At 34.5% G+C, this 22,343-nt stretch overlaps 1 protein-coding gene across 1 annotated transcript in view; it reads left to right on the top strand.

The window, feature by feature from the left end:
• The window catches only part of DMD (dystrophin), a gene marked incomplete at both ends in the record, with an annotated part of 1,041,552 nt that overhangs the window by 381,994 nt on the left and 637,215 nt on the right, over positions 1–22,343 (top strand). Inside the window, 4 exons of the mRNA XM_079549062.1 lie at positions 4,857–4,980; positions 11,394–11,481; positions 18,350–18,591; positions 20,135–20,315. Coding sequence (XP_079405188.1) covers positions 4,857–4,980; positions 11,394–11,481; positions 18,350–18,591; positions 20,135–20,315 — 635 coding nt within the window. The remainder of the gene's footprint in view (positions 1–4,856; positions 4,981–11,393; positions 11,482–18,349; positions 18,592–20,134; positions 20,316–22,343) is intronic.

Here is a 22,343-nt window from a genome sequence, read left to right as displayed (position 1 = left end):
TGATGCCACAGTATGTATTGCAGAAATGTGCAGATAATAATGTTGATGAAGCTAAACTGAATAGTATCACAGGTGTAGAGGAGGTCCAGAATGTCATTCAAAATGAGAGAAAATTACCATGGTAGTGTGTGTAAAACAGATGAAAAATACAAGTCTAAAATATACCATTGTGATTAAAATATATACTATTATATATACCATTAAAATATACCATTCTTCTGCTAGATGATCACAGAATAGAATGGGTGAGGTTGGAATGAGCTTCAAAACATCATCATGTCGAATCTTTTTGGCAAAAGAGCCTACATGAGATTATCTTGCACCCAATTCAGTCACATCTTGAAATCCTCCAGTAATGGTGAAAGAAGAGAGAGTCTAGAGGATGAGATTACTCAGCACAAATTCTCCTTACCTGCCTCAAACTGCAGAAGATAAGTAGCACAACAAAATGAAAAGTTACTGCAATCAAAAATTGAAATTTTAAGCTTCTTAGCATAGGTAGAGCCACCACACAATATTGGGAGGAACTCATCTATTTTGCAGGAAACTTAAAACATAAATTTCTTCTTTAATAGCTATGGCATAAAATAGAAAATGTTTGTGGCCTCTTCTAGTGAGACAAAGCCCATCCCCATCCCAGTGCTCTTTGCTTCCATGTGGTATGTCACAACTTCTGAGCAGGAAAGGCGAAACACCCACCTTTCCCCAAAAGCACTCTGTAATACTCAGCTCCCAGAAATGGTGAGAATGATATGGGACCAGCGTATATATCCAGGAATATGAAGCTAAGAAGAGGACATAGCTCCAGGGGAGCCTGGCTCTTACTGAGACAAGGCACTCAGTCCCGATAACATGCTGAGGGGAGAGGTGACCTCCTCAGTCACAGGCTGCCCAGGAATGGAGCTGCTCTCTACTCAGGCTGCTTTCAGAAAATTCTGCGAGATATTCCTTGCTGAATATTTGGCTAGGAATTCCACGAACAGAAAAAAATGTAACTAACTTGTGAAATACTTAAAGATGCGGATTGTCCTGTACTGGAAGGGAAACCCAGAAGAAGAAGGAGTAATTTTTGGAACAAATCTTTTGTATGCATGATCTATGCAAGAGAGCTGTGAATGGGAATCTTCAGTGGGCCCGTGTTTAGTATGATTAAGAAAATGAGTTATTGTAAGAGATGTGTGGGGCTATGAGGGTTCCATGAGGGCAGTATAGGATTGTATCTCTGCTGTGGAATAGCAGAAAGACAAACTAATTGAAAACTAAAGCATGAGCACTCCATAAAGAATTTAGAGGCACTAGACGCTCTTCTGTGGGTTGAAATTTTAGCCGGGCAGCAAGGTTACATCCACTCTATACTGAGGTAATTATCTGGAGTGATTGTGTCAAGTGGTGTGGTTTTATTCCCTTTGATGGATTTATTTTAACAAATTCTACATGCACCCAACTTTACTGGGTCAGAAATGCAATATTTCATTACTTTTTTTAATGCCAAATATATTGCTGTACTTATGAGATTTAAAGACCTTATTGATCAAATATATCAATCTAGAGTTACTGTACTTTGTAACTTAAACAACTCAGAAATGAAATGCCCAGTCGTCCTAGCACAATGATTAAATGCCATATTCTACCTGCATTTCCTGTTTTTAAAAAAGCGGAGTATGAGATTTTTTTCCAAGGCTCTTGAAATGTGCAATATGCCTTTAAACTTTCCCCCCCCCCCAAAAAAAAAACCAAAAAAAAAACAACCTTTGTTTGTGGAGTTGTATTTACTTAAACAGAAGAAACTACAACTGACAGAGCAATCTGTCATCTGCATCTGAGATCAGTTCTGTCCAGATGTATCCGCGGTGGCTAATACTTACGACACCTGATGAATCTCAGCCATGTAGTTTTTTCCTGATCATTGTTATTCTATCAAAACACTCCCAAATTTTCAACTCTTCTGTATTATACTTTCAGGGGTGGATGTTGCAGAGGAAGAGACTAAGTCCGTTTTTTAAAGAAAGGAAGAAATGATCTCTTGTAAACATTTTGCTCTGTCATTTTCCATGCTATACCAAGTTGATAGCAGACTATTCTTTAGCAAATATCACATTGTTTTTTAGCAGGTTTTTCTCAGTGCTCCTATTCAACTGCAACCACAGAATGGAATGAACGAAAGAAGTATGACAGTTTTACCTGCTGTCAAGAGAGTTTAGTACCCATAAACTGATAAAGTTGTCTTTATTTTTATCCTGTATCTGATGTTCTGTGTTCTGCAGTTTACAGCTTCTTCATACCTGTGCTATAGAACGGCCTAATTACAATAACTGCGGATAGGTGGCTGGAGAGCTGGCCACATCTATAGATTTAAGGAAGGTGAAATAAGTGGCCATTTTTTCCTTTGCCTGTGCAGTTGTTGGCTGTGAGAGGAACAAGGAATAGAGTTCACTTTGGCAGCAGAGTGACAACCCTTCTGCCAATGTGGGCTGCTAATTCTTGAAGAGTATTTGGTATGCTGCTGGCTGAATTTCAAAAAACAGAGGAGGAGAGGGCAGCAGTCCCATCTAGTTGAATACCTATAAATCTCTGACCACATTCTGTCTTGATCCTTAGAGCAGGTTCTCCTGTTTCTCGTTTGGTGCTGGCAAGCCCTGAATCAGATAATTTCATGAAACATAGGATTGTATGGTATTACTGCTCCATCATTTTGGAAAGGCATACATTCCATTTGGATGCTTCTTTGTATCCCATTGATCTTCAAGTGAGATTACACCATTTAGGCATCTGTTTTAATTTAAGTGACCTAATAAAGCTCTTACTAAGGACTTCACTAACTACTTTGTGCAGACTTGTCTGGTAGAGCTTCACACCACTGGTCATTGGGCAGAGATGGTGGCAATCTTTGTTAGATATGGAACATAAATAATTTACATCCAAAAGCACAGTAGGAACAGCTATGAAATTGTTAGTAATGCAATCCATTGGCTTTATAATTGGTTGTTCTCCATTTTAAGATGTGTTGAACAGTCATAAGTCGTAATTACAAAAGCATGCTTTTGTATTCTCCTGCAGTTATTGGTGCGATTAGGTATGCAGTTAGTGCTTGCGATTTGTTGAATAAACAGTATTCCAGTTTTATGTGGAAATACTGGCTTTCATAGATTTGTTGTCCTAGTTGTAAAATTTCATGACTGTGTTTATTAAATATACAGCTATTATACGCTGAACAAATGATAACATCCTATTTCAGGAATAACAATTGATTTAATGTTGCACAGACTTGGAGGCAGGAATCTCTTCACTGGCAGTTCAATTTGATTTAGAGGATTAGAACCTGATACCAATACAGAGATTCTGTAAACCATCAGAGAGATTTTCTTTTGTATTCTGCCTCTGAATGTATAGTCCTCTATGAAATGAAGATCTCTGCCACTTCCCTTGCCTCACCATCATCTTTTCCTCCTTGAATGAGTGTGCAAATAGAATTATTAGCAATTTTTCTATAAACATTATTCTTAAGAGGTTTTAATTTTGATATAGGTTGTGAGGCTGGATTAGGGAAGTGTGTGATTCTTTCTACTGCTTTGATTATGTTTTACTCAGTCATTCACACCTTATTGTTAAATAGTCACAAGGATCACAATGGAGAATGAAAAAAAATAAAAGGGGGACAGAAATATATTTGGACAGACATGAAATTCCTGTCCTGTTTTTTCACTTGTTTATGTTGATCTCTGTAGCACTAGATTAGTACCTTTCAGCTCTGTGTTTTAGCTTTTATATTTAGGTGTATATCTCTGTAAAGTATCTAATTTCTTCAAAGATGCAGTTGTTGTCCAAGTTCTTGGTGTTAGTACGTTTTTAATTACATAAATTAAAAGGCCTATGTTTACAAAACAAACTGAAATATGCAGTTAATTCTGTTCTAGATCCTTCTGTTTTGTTGCTTTTACTGTGTTGATACCAAAGGAAAAGTAATTATAAACTAGATATAAATATTGAAACTCAAAGTACAATAAAGAAATGCAATCAAGCTTACAGTTTAATTCAACTCAGTGAAAAAACATTATCTCAAGATTATTGTTTTAAAAAGCAGGCTAGATATAAAATCAACTTATGGTTTGATTTTAGTACGTCTGCAACTGAAAAATTTGCATGCAGTAACCTTCGTTTTGAGCTACTCCTTTCTGAGTAGGAAACAATAAAGGTCATTTTTAAAGGAGTTTCTGAAAGAATCCAGATTATAATTAAAAGGGCTTTACAGCAAAAAACATTTAAAAAGTTTATGCAGAATTAGGAATCTTAATTTCCATTTTCCAAAAGTTCTAGCTGTAGGAAAATTATAGTCTCCTCTTGATTAGTAATTACATTCTGCAACAAATTTGAGTCAATCAGAAGAGGGTCCAATCTAATGGTCAAATTTCCTGCTTTTTTTCCTTATAGTGCAGGCAGTACAAACTAAGGCAGAGAATTATCGGGTACAAAGGCTGCATTTTGTGAGCCAGATACGCCACACATCCTCAGCTGAGCCAACAGTGCTTGTGATACACTTTATTCAACTGTGAGAGCCACTTCTTTAATGTCTTCCAAAAACATCAGCTTGTAAAATTGGAACATTTATTTGAAAACTGCTGCATCTGTTCAGCTGTCAAATCAGTGTCTTAAAAATGAAAAAGTATGTTTTCAGATTTTAGAGTGAATAGTTTTATGAGGTTTCTAATCAGATATGGTGGGTTTTAAAGTGTCTTTTTCAAAGAGGAATTATTGATGCTTATTTATTTCTTTAAGCAGCTGGTTAACTTTTTCTGCTGTTAATGCTATTGTCAGAAATGCTGAACTGAAATGTCTTCTTGCTCTTCTCTGTATCTTAGGTTTGACTCGGATACAACAGAACTCCATAGCTGGATGACACGCTCAGAAGCAGTACTCCAGAGTCCTGAATTTGCAATATATCGAAAGGAAGGAAATCTCTCAGATCTCAGAGAAAGAGTCAATGTAGGAGAAAGTACTAATATATATGTTTGTTAGCTTGTATTCGCTTGTCAAAGTGCTTTCAAAGTCCAAGTATAAATGAGTTCAAATCTAAACTGACAAGCATCAATTGATCATATGCATGAGAAATTTAGAAGTGTTAAGTATTTCTGTACATTTCAGATTTTGGCACCAAAATTGATACACAAGGTGTCTAAATAGAGAGATCATTTTTAATTTAAGGCATTACAGATTCATGGAAGTCCTCAGTAATATTGAATCCAAGCCTATAATTTACTTTTAAAATATGCATGATATTTCCACACTTATGGCTTAATATGACATTATCCGTGCATAAACTGAAGAAGGTGGAAAATGTCATCTTTTAGTGTATGTTAAAGAAAACTTGTATCTAATTCTTACAGTGCTGTAAAATGTATCTGAAAATAATGAATTTCCACAAACATTATTTTAATCTGTTCTTTTACCGAACCAGGAATGATTCTTTCTAGTTTTTGCAAAGTTAATCTGCACTGCTTAATGAGTAACTATGTTTGTGCATGTTTCACACACTCTGAATTTAGCCTTTGAAAACTAAATGAGTAAAAATTTTCTTCGGTATTTATTTTTTGTAGCTAGTTGCAAGAAAGCTTACCTTTTCTGAATAAGAGAAAGGCAAATTAGTTTTTATAATAAGCTATTATGCTTATAGTATAATCGCGTGTCATGGGACTTCATTAAAAAATGAAATCATACGTGCTGCTAAAACAAAGAGAGAACAAAGTTACTGTACTGAAGTTAATTTTTGATGCTGTTTTCTCTCACTCTTTGCTTGTCCATCATAAGTTAGCAACAGTAGGATTGAGGAACTCTGAATTCTGTGACAGTAAATACACATCTTGATATTTCTTGTTAAATCATACTTTCGTTACAATAATCTTAATTTATTTGTTAATGTTATCACAGTGTTAATACTTAAGTATCTAATGGATACTTACTGTGTAATTATCCATTAGAGTGTAATATATTGAGTTTAGTTTATGACTCCATTTCATGATATGTAAATATACATAACTATATGCATAAAAATATATAAACTGGCTCAAACATGCAGAGAAAATGATAGATTCAGATTCTTCCATACTAGGGTAATGTGTACTGTCTCAATCCTAAATAGATATGCAGGTAATTTGTTGTTTCCGTCTTTGTGGTAGATGGGGAAAAAAAAAAAGAAAAGAAAATGCTCCTTTCTCCCTTTCATATATTCCCATTTTGCGGAACACAGTTTCAAGGATGGCAAATCAGCTCCTGTTTTGACCTTCATATTGTGCTGAATACCTCCACTATTAGGTTTCCCTAATCAGTAAGACACTCCATCTCATGTTGTCAGTTTTTAAGACTCTGTAAAACCATTAATGGACTCAGGAGCTATGGTTCACCTTCCTCCTTCTTTCCTTTTTTTTGCTCCCGAGGAGGTGGTGATCTGTGTCACTGCAAGTAGGGGATAGAGGTAGGTGAACTACAGATCCTCCTCTGGTCCCAACTGAATTTCCCAGCAGCTCTTACCTTGCCTTCATTGGTGCTGTGGAAAAAAAGTTGGGTTTGGGAAGCCATTGTTAAGTGCATTTGTGAAGTGTTCCTTTAGGTCAGTGAAAACATACATAATAATGGAGGAAGACAGGGAGGGAAAAGTGGTATAGAATTTCATACTGGATGGTTTGAAATCAGGACACTGGAGATAGCAGAATTTCAGATGTTTCTTTGACTTCCTTAGAAACCAAATTATTTGATGGTTAAGAAACCAATTTCCAACTTCTTTAATGATAAGTATTGCAGAAAATAAATCTGCTTTGTATTAAAAGTAGTCTGAGACAGAGCAGTATCTCTAAATAGAAACAAGAGAAATTAACATCATTCATTAAAGTTGTAAATATTTTTAAAAAACAAGATTGGCTTTGACTTCTTTTAAAAGTAGTACATTTCATTGAAAAGATCAATGCACATGCAGAAGCTTCCAACAACTTTAAGATACAGAATATTGAGATGAAATTTTAATTTGATAGAACTATCTAAGGTTGCACTTGACAATATCTGGATTCTCTATTGAACAGTTCTCAGTTCTTCTAATTAATAAAAAACAAGTGTTGCTTTTTTAAAAGAAAAAAAAACAAACTAAGAGGATGAAGATTTAAATGCTGAGTTTTAAAAATTGGACTGGCCTGGTCTCAGTCTTCTGCTGTTCAACTAATACACAAAGCAGGAAGTACTGTCTAGTTCATTGATTTGCACAGTGTTGTTCCTTGTTTTTTCCTTAAGTTTCTATTTCTTTCTAAATGAGGCTTTAATCAATGAAAAATAACATAGCAGTTTTTATCGGATTGTAATCTCTAGTAAAGTTGCAGAAGGCATATAATGGAAAGTAAAATGTCAAAAGGGAAACCATCAGCGATAATTGCAAAAGATTGTACAGTACTGGCATACGTAATCATACCCCAACATGCATGATGCCATACACACATGCATAAAAAAAGTATCATCTTGTACTTAGTGGCTTTTTAAATGAAAGTTTCCTCGGTATGTGACATTGTAGATGATGTAGCACAGAACACCCATGATGACTAATGTCTGACCTAACATTTGTTGCCTACTGTGGTAGCAACTCAGTCCCATAGCCTTTTCCTAATGATGTTCCTTTCTACTTTTCTTTTGAGGACAGGTTACTAGTTGGATGTGGGTTTTTTTGTTGTTGTCAAAGCATCTTGTTTCTATTCATTGTTTTTTTCTCAGTGGGATTACTTCTTTATTATATAGGAAGTACATCTGTAGGTGAACGGACCCAGACTTCAGACAGAACAGCCACAAGGGAAGCTCTTTTGCCATCATTGATGATTCAGTGATTCAAGATCAAAAACCTGCTCCCATCCCACTTCAGAGAAGTCCTGGGGGAGATGGAGCCAAGAGCAGATTGTATGGAACATACTATGTTTGCTAAGACAGCAGCTGTTCAGATACTGGCAGAAAATTAGCCTTTGGCAGATGTGCTACATAAATTGAATATATTAGAGATGCATAGAAGCCCATTCCTGTGTATGGAGAGAAGCAAAAATATTTCTAGTCCTTCTCAGCTATGAGAAAAACGTACTTGCCTTAACTGGCCATAGAGACTGGACATAACAATTGTGTAGATGTTCACTGTGTGACAACAGTACTATTCTTAAACAAGGAAGACATCCATACATAAATGCCTAAAATATCTTAAAGCTGCATCATATCCTTAACATTTTCCAGTTAATATGTGCATTTTTCTGGAAACAGGTCTAGCAATGATTCAGGCTTTTTTGTTTGCTTGTTTCTCTAAAACTCCGATGAGCCTTCTTTATTATAAGTTCACATATTCATATTATAATATGTGAGGGTTCGGGTGCAAAAAGTTGGTAGAAAATCATGCTTATTGGGAAGTAAAACTTGAGATTTCACATCAGAAAATTAAGAATAAAACTCATTGAAATGAATTTTAATTAGTCAAGAAGCATCTAGAAATTCAAGATCAAAGGTGAATGAAGGTAAGAAACTGATGTAAGGGAAAATGTCAGATATCCTGGACAATTAAATTTGCTCCCTTGGCATTCTTAAATGCTCAGTTCTCACTTTTTCATTCTCATTTAGTAATCTTCAGAGATACTCTGTTGGGCCTGGATGTTTGAAAGCTCAGTTGTTGTAAAATCCAGTGATAATAATATTGCAAACTTCTGCCCACAGGTGTAGTTGACAAGAACAACAAGAGATCAGGCATTACTGCAACTGTACATCCATTGTCAGAGTTCTTAAAATGGGATTTTGATTTGATATGAATAACATGAATTTCTGAAGTGCAACTGTCTTCAATGTTATGAAGTCATTAACTACCAACTAAAATCTTAGGGCCAAATAAAACTCTTATAATATTGTGAAAATAACCTCTTCACCTTCGTATGGTATTTAGCTAAAGGTGCCTTTAATGTTACTACATCAGTTAGAACTAAGCCATTACATATCTGTTTTGCCAGTTACAAAATACTCCTCAGAGAATTAATCCCGTATTATATAAAAGTCTTTTTATTTTTATTTTTTTTTCCTAAGAATAAGGAAAAGTATAAGAAATAAAAAGAATATAAAAAGAAATAAATTCAGTTTTGGAAATTTATTTTAATTTATTTTATTTTATTTTATTTTTTTGCAGCTACCATAAATTTTCATCAGACAAAAAAATGTTGATAACAATAAATGTAAAAGTTTCCAAATTTCACAAACCTCTTCAATTTTATCCCAGTGTATTTTTATTGTAAATAAATCCGAATTGAGAGTTTTGTCCTTTTCGGTACAGGAAACAATAACAAATCAGATCAGAAAGGATAAATGAGAGGTGTTTATGAAACTGTTACTTCATTTATTTCTTGGCACTGTACGTTTGTTTACAAAAATTCCTCTGAACACTTTAAAAACATAAGATGAAGATTGTGGGTTTGACAAACAACTGAAGCATGTGCAGTGTAAGACCATAGTAAGACGTTAGTGCTGTTCACTATGTCTGCTTTCTCCACAGATGAGGTAAATTGTCCCATACTTTGTATGAGGACCAAGAGGACAGCCATTTCTTTTTTGGCATTGTATTTTCTGTGTGTAAACATATGTCTTTATCTATTGCTAGCCCTTCATCTTTATGATATATATTAATAACACAAAAAGTGAGTGCAGAGAGGTATTGATGTGTGCCAAACTTTCGTGTTTATTTTTAAGTGTTTCACATGAAAGTGCTTTTGTTTTCTCTCAGGATCTAAAAACCTTGATCTTCTGAGAAAGAAGCAGGCATGCTTCCAGTTTTTTCCAGACTCATGGTCTGTTATCAGACACTGAAGAGTTCCCTGTCACATGCTTCAGTGTCATATTGTTTTCATATTTCCAAAAGCTTTTTTTAGTGTATATCAGGTTTTGAAAGATTCATTTGTGTTCAGTGCAGTAACACTTGTGATAATTACACATCTGGCACTACAGACAGAGCAAGATTTTTTTCAATATATTTCAATGTTTTTATGATTGTTCTGAGTTCTGCGCAGTTAGACTTAGGTTCGTTATACCTGGCATTATAGGCAGAATAGTATTAAGATTCTGTAGTCTTGAAACTCTGCAGTGAATTGACAGAAGAGGTTTTTTGATTTTTTTTTTAATTTTGAAAAGATTTTGTTGACCTACAGAAACTACAAGTAATATCATTACCTGGAGTTTATTGGGACTAAACTTTATGAAATTTCAAGGATAATTTAAGATTAAATTATCATTAATAATTAGCAATATGTTAAATATATATTTTGAAAAGCCAGACTGAGAAGCCACAGCCAGGATTTTGTAAGTTTCCTGTATGTCACACTAAGATTTTTGTGGCATTTCCTTTTGTATATGTATATGTGCTGTGATTAGTTGGTGGACTCTGAATAATGAGAGATTGTTTTAGGTAGAATCTCTGGGCGATATGTATAGTGTGTTTTATTTTTGGTTTCAAACTGGATTATAGCCTTAGGCTTTTCCTGAACTAAAGGAGAAATTTAGTCTTCTAGTTTAGAGCATCATAATTATACCTATAGACTAATTAGTCTAAAATCAACATGGTGTTTTTAATTATTAAACGTAATTGAGGAGGTGTTAGATCTAGTACAGTTTTATTTTCCTTCTATATTGCTACCAAGTCAAATGAAAATAGAAATTTAGATTTCTACTTCATCCTGAAACTCAAGCTGTACCTACAATTACCAGTTACTGTGAACACACCTAAACATGAGTGAGAACTTCTTAAGTAAGGAAAAGTGACTTGAAGTATTAGGTACAATATGTAATGAAAACCCTGTGTTGATTCTGCAATTTATTCTTAACTCCTAGCTACTGGCTTATATATGGATGTCTGCTATATATGTTACATACCTACTTGAATATCCATTTTACATTTTTTATGCCAACAAAATATTAAAATAAGCAATCAAATCATATATGGGTTCAGTATGACATGAGACCCTGTATTTTTGTTAGCATAATCTTAATTCTCACTAATAAAAATAGGATTTACATGAAAAAGAAAAGTAAGTTTTCTATTCCTCCACAAGGAATTTCTGTTGAACGTATGTTTTTCTTCTGAAATATTGGGCTTTGAATAGCTCTTAATTTGTCTATGATTTGTCTGTAAAATACTGACGTGTATCATTTGTCAACTCTGTTGAGTTCCAATTCTGAAGTCATGTATTTGACTTTAAGACTAACTTGGTATGTGATACTTTGTGCTTTCTTTGCAAATCAGGAGGCTGGCAGGGCAGTGTGGCAGGTTAAGCAGTCTCAAGAAATCAGGACATCCCTGAGATTATTTACTTTCTTCTTCCTCTTTTGAAACACTCACCTTTCCTGTCATGCTGCAGGCCATCCAGCGAGAAAAGCCTGAGAAGTACAGAAAGCTGCAAGATGCCAGCAGATCAGCTGAGGCCCTGGTGGAACAGATGGTGAATGGTAATTACAAGGGAGTTGATTTAGATAATGTTCTCAGGGATTTAATAAATGCACAGGTTTATATTTATCGCAAGAATTATATTAAAAAAATGCTATCTAAATGGAACAGCAAAGTAAATTTCATTATATTTATTCTATTATTTCTGGATATTAAATCTGTAATTAGTAAAGAGAAAAATCTTACAACTTCAGTATCATGAAAACAAGTGTGTGTAAAACGTGCTGATGGTAATGAACCTGTATTTACAATCTGTTCTGTGTAGAGAATAAAGTTGTAATCTTATTTTCTGAGTATACTAGGCTTTCAAAGGCACATTAATTCATCCAAGTTAGAAAACTGAACAGTTAGAAGTGTTTTCTAACTTTGATTATAATAAACTTTGTATATTTTGTTATATGTATGTTGCTGTAATGTTCTGTATTATATAAAGTATAAAATTTTATTGGGTATTTGAAGATATTTTTAGCATTCAGCTTTTTAAGATAATAAACATGAAAGCTTATACAACACTTTAAAAAAAAAAAAAAGTTGTGATTTTTCTATGTTAATCATTGAATTTTCCAAGAAAAATATGCTATTATGTTCAGCCAAGTTTATGAACTTTTTAAAGGAAGAAGAAAACCCAACAGCAAGATAGATGGAAGTAAAATTGTATGCCATGTCCCTATCTCTGATGTTAAAAAATGTCTGACTTCGTAGTAAAAATATTAACCATGAACCACAGTCTGTATACTGATAGGCTTACAAAAATGCAGATGTTGAATGCACAGAACTTCAGAACATATGTTTTATGTTAAATTGTTATAACAAAGAGTCAAGAATGTAACTGTTATTAATGAAATGCTAAACTACACACATTTGATGGAGTTTTAGGATTATCTTGCTTAGGTATGAATTTTTAAGTATGAAGGTGGTACTTTAAAAGTAACCATCCTTGTATTCTGGCCATATTTAATTACAATTATCATAGCATCTGTTAAAAGAGGTTCTTTCACATGCTCTGTGAATAGACAGGAGGGAGTCTGGTAAAATTTGCACCCTTTTTGAAGTCATTGGATTTTTTTCTGTGAAGGAAAAACAAAAAAAAAGTTCTGTATCTTTTTTTGACATATTTTTCTGCCAGGGAGATCTGCTGTACAGGACTTCTAAGGCAATATTTGAAATTTGTGTGCTGACATATCAAGATTGTTATTTTGGACCTTACCTGCTTAGTGCCCAGTTAACAGTGCCCCATTGATTCTTTGGCCAGTTGCAGACTTGCACGTAAGGAATTCCATCTTCAGCTTCATCAGATTAGCTTTCTTAAATATTCTCATGTCCTCAATGTTCTCTTTTTTCATGCTTTTGTGATTATTCATAGTTCATAGGTGTTGTGATTTTAACTGTGATTAGATGTGCTTTATTATCCATTGTATCCCAAGTACCCTCTTTTTAGAAAGCACATCTTGCAGCTGGGGTATAAGCACAGAGTAGGCTAGCTGACACAGCATGACTTTATCTGTTTCCTGTCAATTACTTTGAATTCTGCCTTACATATGGCATATGATGCCAAATGTCATGGTAGCCTTAGCAGCAGGAATTTTCTAGCAAGGGTGGTGGATTAGATGCCTGTAGGAGTGAAGCTTCTTTTTGCGGTGATTTTAGATAATAAACTATTTCATCAAAAAGAGTTTCTCTGGCCTCAATGTTTATGGCAACTTGAGGAACAGTTTATTAAACGGTTAAATAATGCAGAGATCACCACCAAGAAGGAGTGCTAGAGAGTGGAATTAAATAATCAGCTTTACTTGAAGAGAACTGTAAGATCACATTAACAAAGAATTTTGCGAATTAAATATTTTGCTAGGTGTTCAAAATTATGTTCTGAGCATAGTGGAAGGTAACCACAGTGTTCAACCTCAGTACTTCTATGAAGAAGAAATTTTTTTTTGTTTTTTTAATCATATGCTCAAATACTTTCACAACTAATGGGAGCATCTGTAAATTGATGCTGAACTAAAAGGTGTGTTAAAAAACAAAACAAAACAAAAAACAACCCTCAGCATTAAACCTATATCTTAAACTGCAGTAGGCTTATGTAGGTATATATTTTCCAGGGTAGTTCAACTAAGCTTCCTTAGTAGCTGTGAGGCTTGTTGAAATTCATTTGGGCATTTGGGACATACAGTCTTCTCTTCTTTGTTATAATTTTTGCGGATTTCTGGATTCACTAAGAAGAAAAGAGGAAAGAGTACATCATAGGAAAATTTTCTAGCTGAATCTCCAAAATAATATCCAACAGGTTAGACTGACTGTAGCTACGTGCCTTCCTTTGTCTAATGCTGGAACTTTTTTTCCATAGCAAGTGAAGGAAGTGAAGTTAAACATACCATTTCAAATTTGGGAAGCACATTGTTTAGCATCTGGTGGAGGGAAGACATACTGTGTTATCTTGAATAAATGATCTTGTTTAATTTTTCATGATCATAATCTAAAACCACAGATGTAAGTACTAAACAGATGATTATTTTGTATGTACTTTCTTTGTGGAAATATTTTACAGGTGCAGTTGAAGTTTGTCATGCACATATGACATATGCACATGCTGTGTAATCTGTAACTAAAAGACTACCCAAGGCAAACCAATTTAAGATATAAATCAGTTGTGAAAACAAGTGATTACAGTTTTAATTGCATTGCTGTTTTTTAGTTATTTTATATCATGTACATAATGATTAGAGTTCTAAGATTCCAATTATACCAGCACTAAATTTTTGGCTTTGCTTTTACGTAGGCCTGCTTCCACTTTGTTCTTAAAAAATAAAAAAAATAAAAAAAATTAAAAAATTGAACAGTATGAAAGTACGAAGTAATCTGGTATATTGTAAGAGAGAAGTTCACAGTGGTGGTAAATTTCATTGTTAAATCATTTGTATACTTATTTTCTTGCTCTTTTACTGTGATAGGAGAGGAAATAAGTAAAAATAAGGATTCAAATTCTGGAGAAAAGTAGGTGTTTTTATTTAGTCTCATTTCTTTCTTTCTTAGAATTGAGAAAAGTAATCTGAGGAAATGTATTTATGTAGGGCAACATTCCTGCCTTATGTTTTCAGCCAGTATCAGCAAAAGTATTCTGAGTGGAAAGAACTGTGATTTCACAGCTATTCTTAAGTTTGTAAGCAGTGTGTCTGGTTAGGTTAGTGCCATTTGAAGGACTTTTCCTATCACAGGGAAATCACTGTTTTTATCTTTAAAAAAGTCACCCTTCTTCTACACAGGCTGTGCTCTGCCTCTCCTTGCCCGTCAGTTTAAAGAGGCCTGATGATTACAATCAATAAAAGCATTTATGTCCTGCTTCCATTGTTTTTGGAAAATGGGGGAATAAAAGCAAAATAAATAAATGTGTGTGTATACACACACACACACACACATATAAAATACATAATAATTTACATATGTATAAATATAAATATAAATATATATATATATAAAACCAATTCCATTCTAAAATGCAACAAAATGACTACTGAGAGATGTTTGATAGGCAGAATTAAAGTGAATATAGAAGAAGAATTTGTTGTGATAGAACACATATTGGTTAGGAGTCCTTTTTTTAAGGAAGGAATGTATTATCTTGTTTCATTATGGGTTACCATTTCACATATGCTTATGCATCAAAATCTATAAAAACGTAGATAATATTACATTATTCTGTCATAGATTCACAGCAAATAATAAATACACTTCATAAGATATGCTTCATACTAACTGGCAGTTCCAGAGTACTTGCATGTAAGATGCCGCACAATTAAAAGTACTGACACAATTTGTTATGCACAGTAGGCACGGTAGTAAAATTAATAGAGGTACTCCAGGCAATGATCTGTTTCCTCTGGGTACAGTTTATTTATTCACTGATTGTATCAGGAGATCTTAAAATATGAAAAATGAAAAGGTTATGAACCATTATTTCTAAATTAACAGTGTTCTAAAATTACCAGAAAATGGATTTTGACCCCTGATTCTCAATTTTTGTATGTCTTGTTGCCGTGAGTGAAGTGCACTTAGAAGATTGTTGTCAACATCATGAATACAAGCTGATAGTTGCTAAAGTTGTTAAAGATAGTGAAGAAATCAGTGCTTCTCATGGAAGTACATTTTGACCTTTTGGCTTTCAAGAATTCAGTCTGAAAATAAGAACATTTAGAATTCTGCCTGCATTGCATCACCTATTCAAATAATTATTAATTTTCAAATAGAAGGAGGACAAGCTTTCTTCAAAACAAGATAAATGTGAAGATTTGGACAAGTTCCATTTCTGGATTAGAATTATTTGAACATATATATATAGGTTTAGGAAATTAAATTACCTCTTACCATTTTGGCTTAGATTCTTCTAGCAAAATTTATGACATGCAAGTAATAGCCATTTTCTTGCATCCTTCTGAAAAATGATATCATTCGATAGGTGTTTTCTGGACTGTAAATTTAGAGAGTTTTAAAAGAGTGTCCCTTGGATATTTTCAGATGGGTCTTCACTTCAGTAGGGTATTGTACTGTCTAAAGTGGCCTCTGTATTTTCTTAGGAAGTATAGCTCTGCTCACTCTGGTCTTCTACTTCCCATTTCAGTTATATCAAGAGCAGAATAATTTGTTTGTTCTTCTGTGGCTTTGTGGAATCAGTTATAAACTCAAAGTTTAGATAGTGAAATATTAATGAAAACTGAGTAATACTGGGTATTTCCACATATAACATTAAGAGGGATATAGCTGTGAAAGGAAGAAGAGAGGAGTTAATGAATCTAGGTTTTTGTATTATGTACAGTCTTCTCTGAATTCTTGAAAAAGAACTACAGAGAAAAGTATTGTTATGTACTGAGAGTTCATGAGTGCACTTTCTCTTGTAATCATAATCTGGCCTAGGGATACTTTGGAAACTGTGGCAGCTGAAAAGAGGAGAGGAGAAAAAAATGAAAGTGACTTTTTACTTTCTTCTCTGTCAAAGTCATAGGAAGTGTCTTCCAGGTTCAGAGGTAATTAATTATGTACGCTGTGCCAGGGATGTTTGCTCTCTCTTAAGAGCATACAGCATTTTTATAACCAGAGTCACAATGGCACAGATGCAATTTTTGAAATACAGCATAATCAAAAGCTTGTCTCCTATATATTTGTTTTTTTCTCGATGTTGGTAACACTCATTATGTATGTGTCCAGTCATCTTTGTTGTTATTAAGATATGCCATTCGGGTTTATGCTGCCTCTTTGTATATTGATGTATATTCATTAGACGTTAAGACAGTATTCATAAGACACTCTAAGAAAATAAAGTAGTTCTGCAGCAGTGTCTCCAAATGCAGACACACACAGAGGAAACACATCACCAGTGGATCTTACTAATATGTATTAAAATGATGTTACTTCTTTACGCTTTAAGTTTTATTTTAGATCCTTGTCCAATCATTAAATTGTGCCATCCATTTTCCTGGGTACAGCATGTATATGTAGTTGTTGTAACCACCAGTTATTGTTATATCCTGGTAGTGCTGGGCTTCTTTCTGCATCCTTGCTTGCATTTTTTGAAATCATGTCCAATTTTCTTGGCTAGGGCAATATCCTAGCAATAGAGTCTGTCCAGGAATTTACTGTAAGGTACTGCACAGTCATCTGTTTACAAGTGGCACTGAATCAGCCGTGAGCTGGATCCAAAATAATGATTGTTGGAGAACAATGGAGTTCCATAGCAGACACACTTCAATTAGTGTGATTTACAGTATTGTTTATAATGGTCATTATTAAGTTTATTATAGTAAGTTTTCAGTATTTTTATGTAATGACTTCAGCCATAATTTCTTAAGTTCTACTGAAACAGTTGTGCATGGACTTCACAGTTTTGTGAAATCACAGTTTTCCCTCATAGGGAATTTTTCTCGAAGATCATAAGTAGAACCAAAATAAATCACATCAACAGCATCTTAAAAATCACACTGTAGTGTGAAGTATCACATTGAAGGCTTTTATTTTATTTGCATTTAAACTTGGTTTTAAAAAATATGAAAACACCTGAAATTTGATATAGCTAAAAACATAGCTTTTGTTCTACTGGTTAACTAGTGTATGACTTACTGTTGTTACTAAAAAAGTTCTTAAACGTGTACTTCATTGAGAAATTTATTAATTTTTGGTCAGTATCAGTTGTGTTGCTGTGTGTCATTGTATGGCATGCCAAACCAAACCCCGGCTGAAAATAGTTACGAAGAAATGTCACGTGGTTTCTTGACTCTGAGTCGTTGCTTGATGTCTATTGATGAACACTGTTGGAGACAGGGGACTTTGCTACGTGTTAACTTTGGTCTGATCCGGACTGTTATTTTTAAGCCCTCACAATATTTTTAAAGTAATGCTAAACTTAAGGATTGGATTGTGAAAAAAATATCAAAATAACTGTGGAACCTAGTTCCCATACACTTGAAAATTGCCTTTAAAACAAAGAAAACCACATAGGGATCTTACATGTTAAAATCCAGTTGCAATCCAGACAGAGCTTTCGAAATCCAGTTATCACACATTTTCTTACTTTTTACAACAGTTTTAATTAGCTTTTTGTATTATGTTACAACTTTCTGCTTTGTTCCCTTTCTTGTATCATAATGCACTTTATAATGCATTCCCATTTTAAGGAAAATATCCTGACAGTAACTTTAAGTAGTTCTGAAATTCTTTCTCCATTGATATGTAACATCTGTATGTTCAGGTTTGTTATTTGATGATACAACATTTTTTAGATTTATTAGCTCTCAGCTGTAGAAATTGAACTGTTAAAGTACTGTAAACTGATTTACTTCTTTGTGACTTTTAAGTGTTGAGCTTCTTCTCTTGTGTTCTTTATAGAGGGTCTGAATGCTGACAACATTAGACAAGCCTCAGAGCAGCTGAAGAGTCGCTGGATTGAGTTCTGTCAGTTGCTGAGTGAAAGACTGGCATGGTTGGAGTACCAAAATAGCATCATTGACTTCTATTCCCAGCTGCAGCAACTGGAGCAGACAGCAATTACAGCAGAAAACTGGCTGAAAGCACAACCCACACCAGCAACAGATCCTGCTACAGTAAAAATTCAGTTGGAAAAATGCAAGGTTAGAGATTCTTCTAAGTTGTTTATTATATTGTACTTCCTATGTGTACCAGCAGGTGGCCGGATTATAGCATACACTATTTCTTGCAGCCCAGAAGGCCAACTGTATCCTGGGCTGCATTAAAAAAGGAGTGGCCAGCAGGGAGGGGGAGGTGATTGTCCCCCTCTACTCAGCTCTTGTGGGGCTCCATCTGGAGATCTGCATCCAGGCTTGAAGCACCCAGCACAAGAAGGACACAGAGCTCTTGGAACGGGTCCAGAGGAGAGCCAATAAGATTATCAAAGTGCTGGAGGACATCTCCTATGAAGAGTGGTTGAGGCAACTGGGCTTGTTTAGCTTGAAGAAGAGAAGGCTCTGGGGCCTTCCAGTACTCGAAGGGAGTATATAAATAAGAGGGGGAATGACTGTTTACGTGGGTTGATAGTGATAGGACAAGGGGGAATGGTTTTAAACTAAGACAAGGGGGATATCAGGAGTAAGTTTTTCACACAGAGGGTGGTGCCACACTAAAACAGGCCCAAGGAGGTTGTGGATGCCCCATCCCTGGAGGCATTCAAGGCCAGGCTGGATGTGGCTCTGGGCAGCTTGGTCTTGTGGTTGGGTGACCCTGCACATAGCAGGGAGGTTGAAACTACATGATCATTGAGGTCCTTTTCAACCCAGACCATTCTATGATTTCAGTATATGACAATTGTACTCCTTGTGTTTTCAAAATAGTTAATGAAGGATAATTACTCAAGGAAAGGAAGGAATGGTAAATAAAGAGGCCTGGTATATGATTATTTAAGATTGTGTTCCAATCATTTAATTATTTTAAGATATTTGCATACCTAAAGTTAGATAATTAGACCCTTAAATTATTCTTATTTTTCCTGTAAGAATCTATTTCTTTGATACTTCATTAAGAAACTATTTTTCATCATCTCTGGTTGTAAAGATCTGAGCCTGAAAAGTGTATTCATGGTCAAGTCCAAAATTCTGCCCTTGTACATGTTATCTGTTGCACGCCCTGCCTATGTGTAATCAACAGGAGGAATATTATTCCCTAATCACAAGACAGAATTCAATAGTTGTACAAAAACAGCCACACCAATTTAGTCATAAACCTCCAAAAAGATTTTCAGTTATGTGCTTCACTGCTGTGGAAATTTGCTCATCTTTCTTACTGTAAATAACTCTTTGGTAGGTATTGTGTCATGAAATCCACTCTTTCCTGTGTATCTTGGTTTGAACTGCCACATAGAGGCTTTTGAAGGGGACAGAAGTACAATACCTATTTCAGAAGTTTGATCAACATTTGAGAAGGAGTTTAAATGTGGAGAGCTTCTTACATCTTACTCACTTCCTATCTAATACTTTTTGACATGCAAATAATTTTTAAATTGAGATACAGTAACCAGTAAGTTTTGTTACATGCTTGTAGATGCATGATTCTACCAGATCTCTGCTTCCTGAAGCTTTCAAACTAAAACAACGTTTGAGAAATAAATTTACATCTATTCCTGCTTAATTATTATTTTTTTTTTTTGATCCAAACATACAGGATGAAATCATCCGAATGTCAACTCTTCAGCCCCAAATTGAACGGCTAAAGGCTCAAAGTCAAACTCTGAAAGAGAAAGAAGGTAGCCCAGTGTTTCTGGATGCTGACCTTGCTGCTTTTACCAGCCACTTCAAACAAATACTTGCTGACATGCACACCAGAGAAAAGCAACTACAGACCAGTGAGTATTCATGACAAAAGTTGATTTTGTCTGACTAGAGTACAAAGCATGAACATATTTGCCTTCCTACTTTTGTAGTTGTTTCTGTAGCACTAAACGAGTAGTACAATTTAGGTTATCTTTTTGCAATTGAATTAGTTTATCTGAAATTATGATAAAGCAATAGGAAAACGGGGAAGGGTATGCCGTTCAGAAGCAAAATTTACATTTGGTGTAGTTCTACCATCAGATTTCCTTCTAACAGAACATATATCACAGATTTTGTGATACATTTTGGCAATATAAAGCTTTCTTTAGTAGGGTAATAAGACAGAGCTCTCTCTCTATATCTGTCAGTAGAGAGGAGAGTTTAATTTTGGCAATGAATCTGCTCTAGACTTCTCTAGAATAGAAATCTAGTTCCACAAAACTCATTAAACAGAATACTTATTTTAGGCTGTCTAGATTATTATCATGGGGTAAACTGTTTATTTTCTCCAGCATAAAATGCATGATTGCTAGTTATAATATCGTTTGTAGTAGCTGTAATAAAACACATTTTTAAAAGGGACAGGATTCTATACTAAAATTGAAGGTGATTTTATTATTGACCCGCATGCTAATGACTACTGTACATTTAGCGTATTTGATTATGAAATTAAAATTGAAGTATCAGATCAAAATATTAATTTATATCTTTCTCAACAACAGAAATTATTTTTCCCTTAGAGCAATGATACCTCTAAATGACTGTAGTATTTTGAAATTAGACAGAATGCCAGCTCCTTCTAGTGGATCTTTATGGTATTCCTCCCAAATTACTTTATTGAGAATGATTTTATTTTTAATATTTAATGTTTTTAAATAAAGGCTTTTTTTTTTTCTTTTTTTCCCCCCCAGAACACTGCATTATTGTGCTGTAGTAGTTACTTCACATACACACACAAACTGAAAAGGTGATGATGCATAAGACAACTGAAAAAATAAAATACAAATATGCCATAGCACGTGATGGAAGAATAATCTGTACAATTTTAGTTTTAAGGAGTGTAACATTTATTTGTGACACTAAAGATGGCTGTGGAATTTATAATACTTGATTTTTTTAAATGCCATTCTGTTTTGTATGTTGATATTATTTAACACCCTACCAACAGGAAAATATGGAAAATGCTGATTTCTTTATGTTTTATTCTCTATATAGTTTTATATAATTACTATATCTGCTTTACCTAATTTTATTATAGCAAGACCATCTAGCCAATTGATTGTAAGATAAGTAGTGTTCGTTACTTGAATTATAATGTCACAAAGCAAGGGTTGTGTTGGAGTTTTTTTTTCTGGCTGTAGTTGTGTACTGTACTGCAAAATGCTTCCGTTACTTGTCCAGCCACAGCAGTAGCTGTTCTTCAGTGGCAGCACTGAGCAGATCAGGATGAGTGTCCTAAAATGGTCGAGAACAGAGGTCTCTAATGGTCTCTTGTTCTTCCTGTGTGTTTGCTCTGCATGGGAAGACTTTCAGGTTGGATATTAGGAAAAATTTCTTCTCAGAAAGAGTAGAGAGGCATTGCAACAGGCTGCCATGGGAGGTGGCGGAATTGCCATCACAGGAGATGTTCAAGAACTGTTTAGGAGTGTTACTGAGAGTCATGGTTAGTAGGCATGATGGGAATGGGCTAATCGTTGGAGGAGGAGATCTTAGAGGTCTTTTTCAACTTTATTTACTCTATGATTTTCTGTTTCTACCTTCATTTAAAATGGTTCAGATTTCAAGATTTTTTTGTGTTACATTACTACATCATCTTTCTGGCAGATTAGAGTATTGTGATATTCTCTTCTGATATGCTTACAGGAAATATTTTTCTGCCAAAATAAGTGTCTCTCTCAAGTTAGTTTTGTTTGTTGTGGTTTTTAGGTTCATGAGTGCTTAGTAGTTGCACAGTAGAGTTCTTCCTAAAATACAAAAGATGACATAGCATTTCTGAAATGTTTTTCTCCATGATTTGAATAGTATTGCCATTTGTAAAAAAGTATATTTTAAAGCCAATA

The sequence above is a fragment of the Tetrao urogallus genome, assembly GCF_951394365.1.
Source record: "Tetrao urogallus genome assembly, chromosome: 1".
Classification (NCBI taxonomy): domain Eukaryota; kingdom Metazoa; phylum Chordata; class Aves; order Galliformes; family Phasianidae; genus Tetrao; species Tetrao urogallus.
Note: the sequence above shows the minus strand (reverse complement) of the source record. Positions and strands in the feature narration are given on the sequence as shown.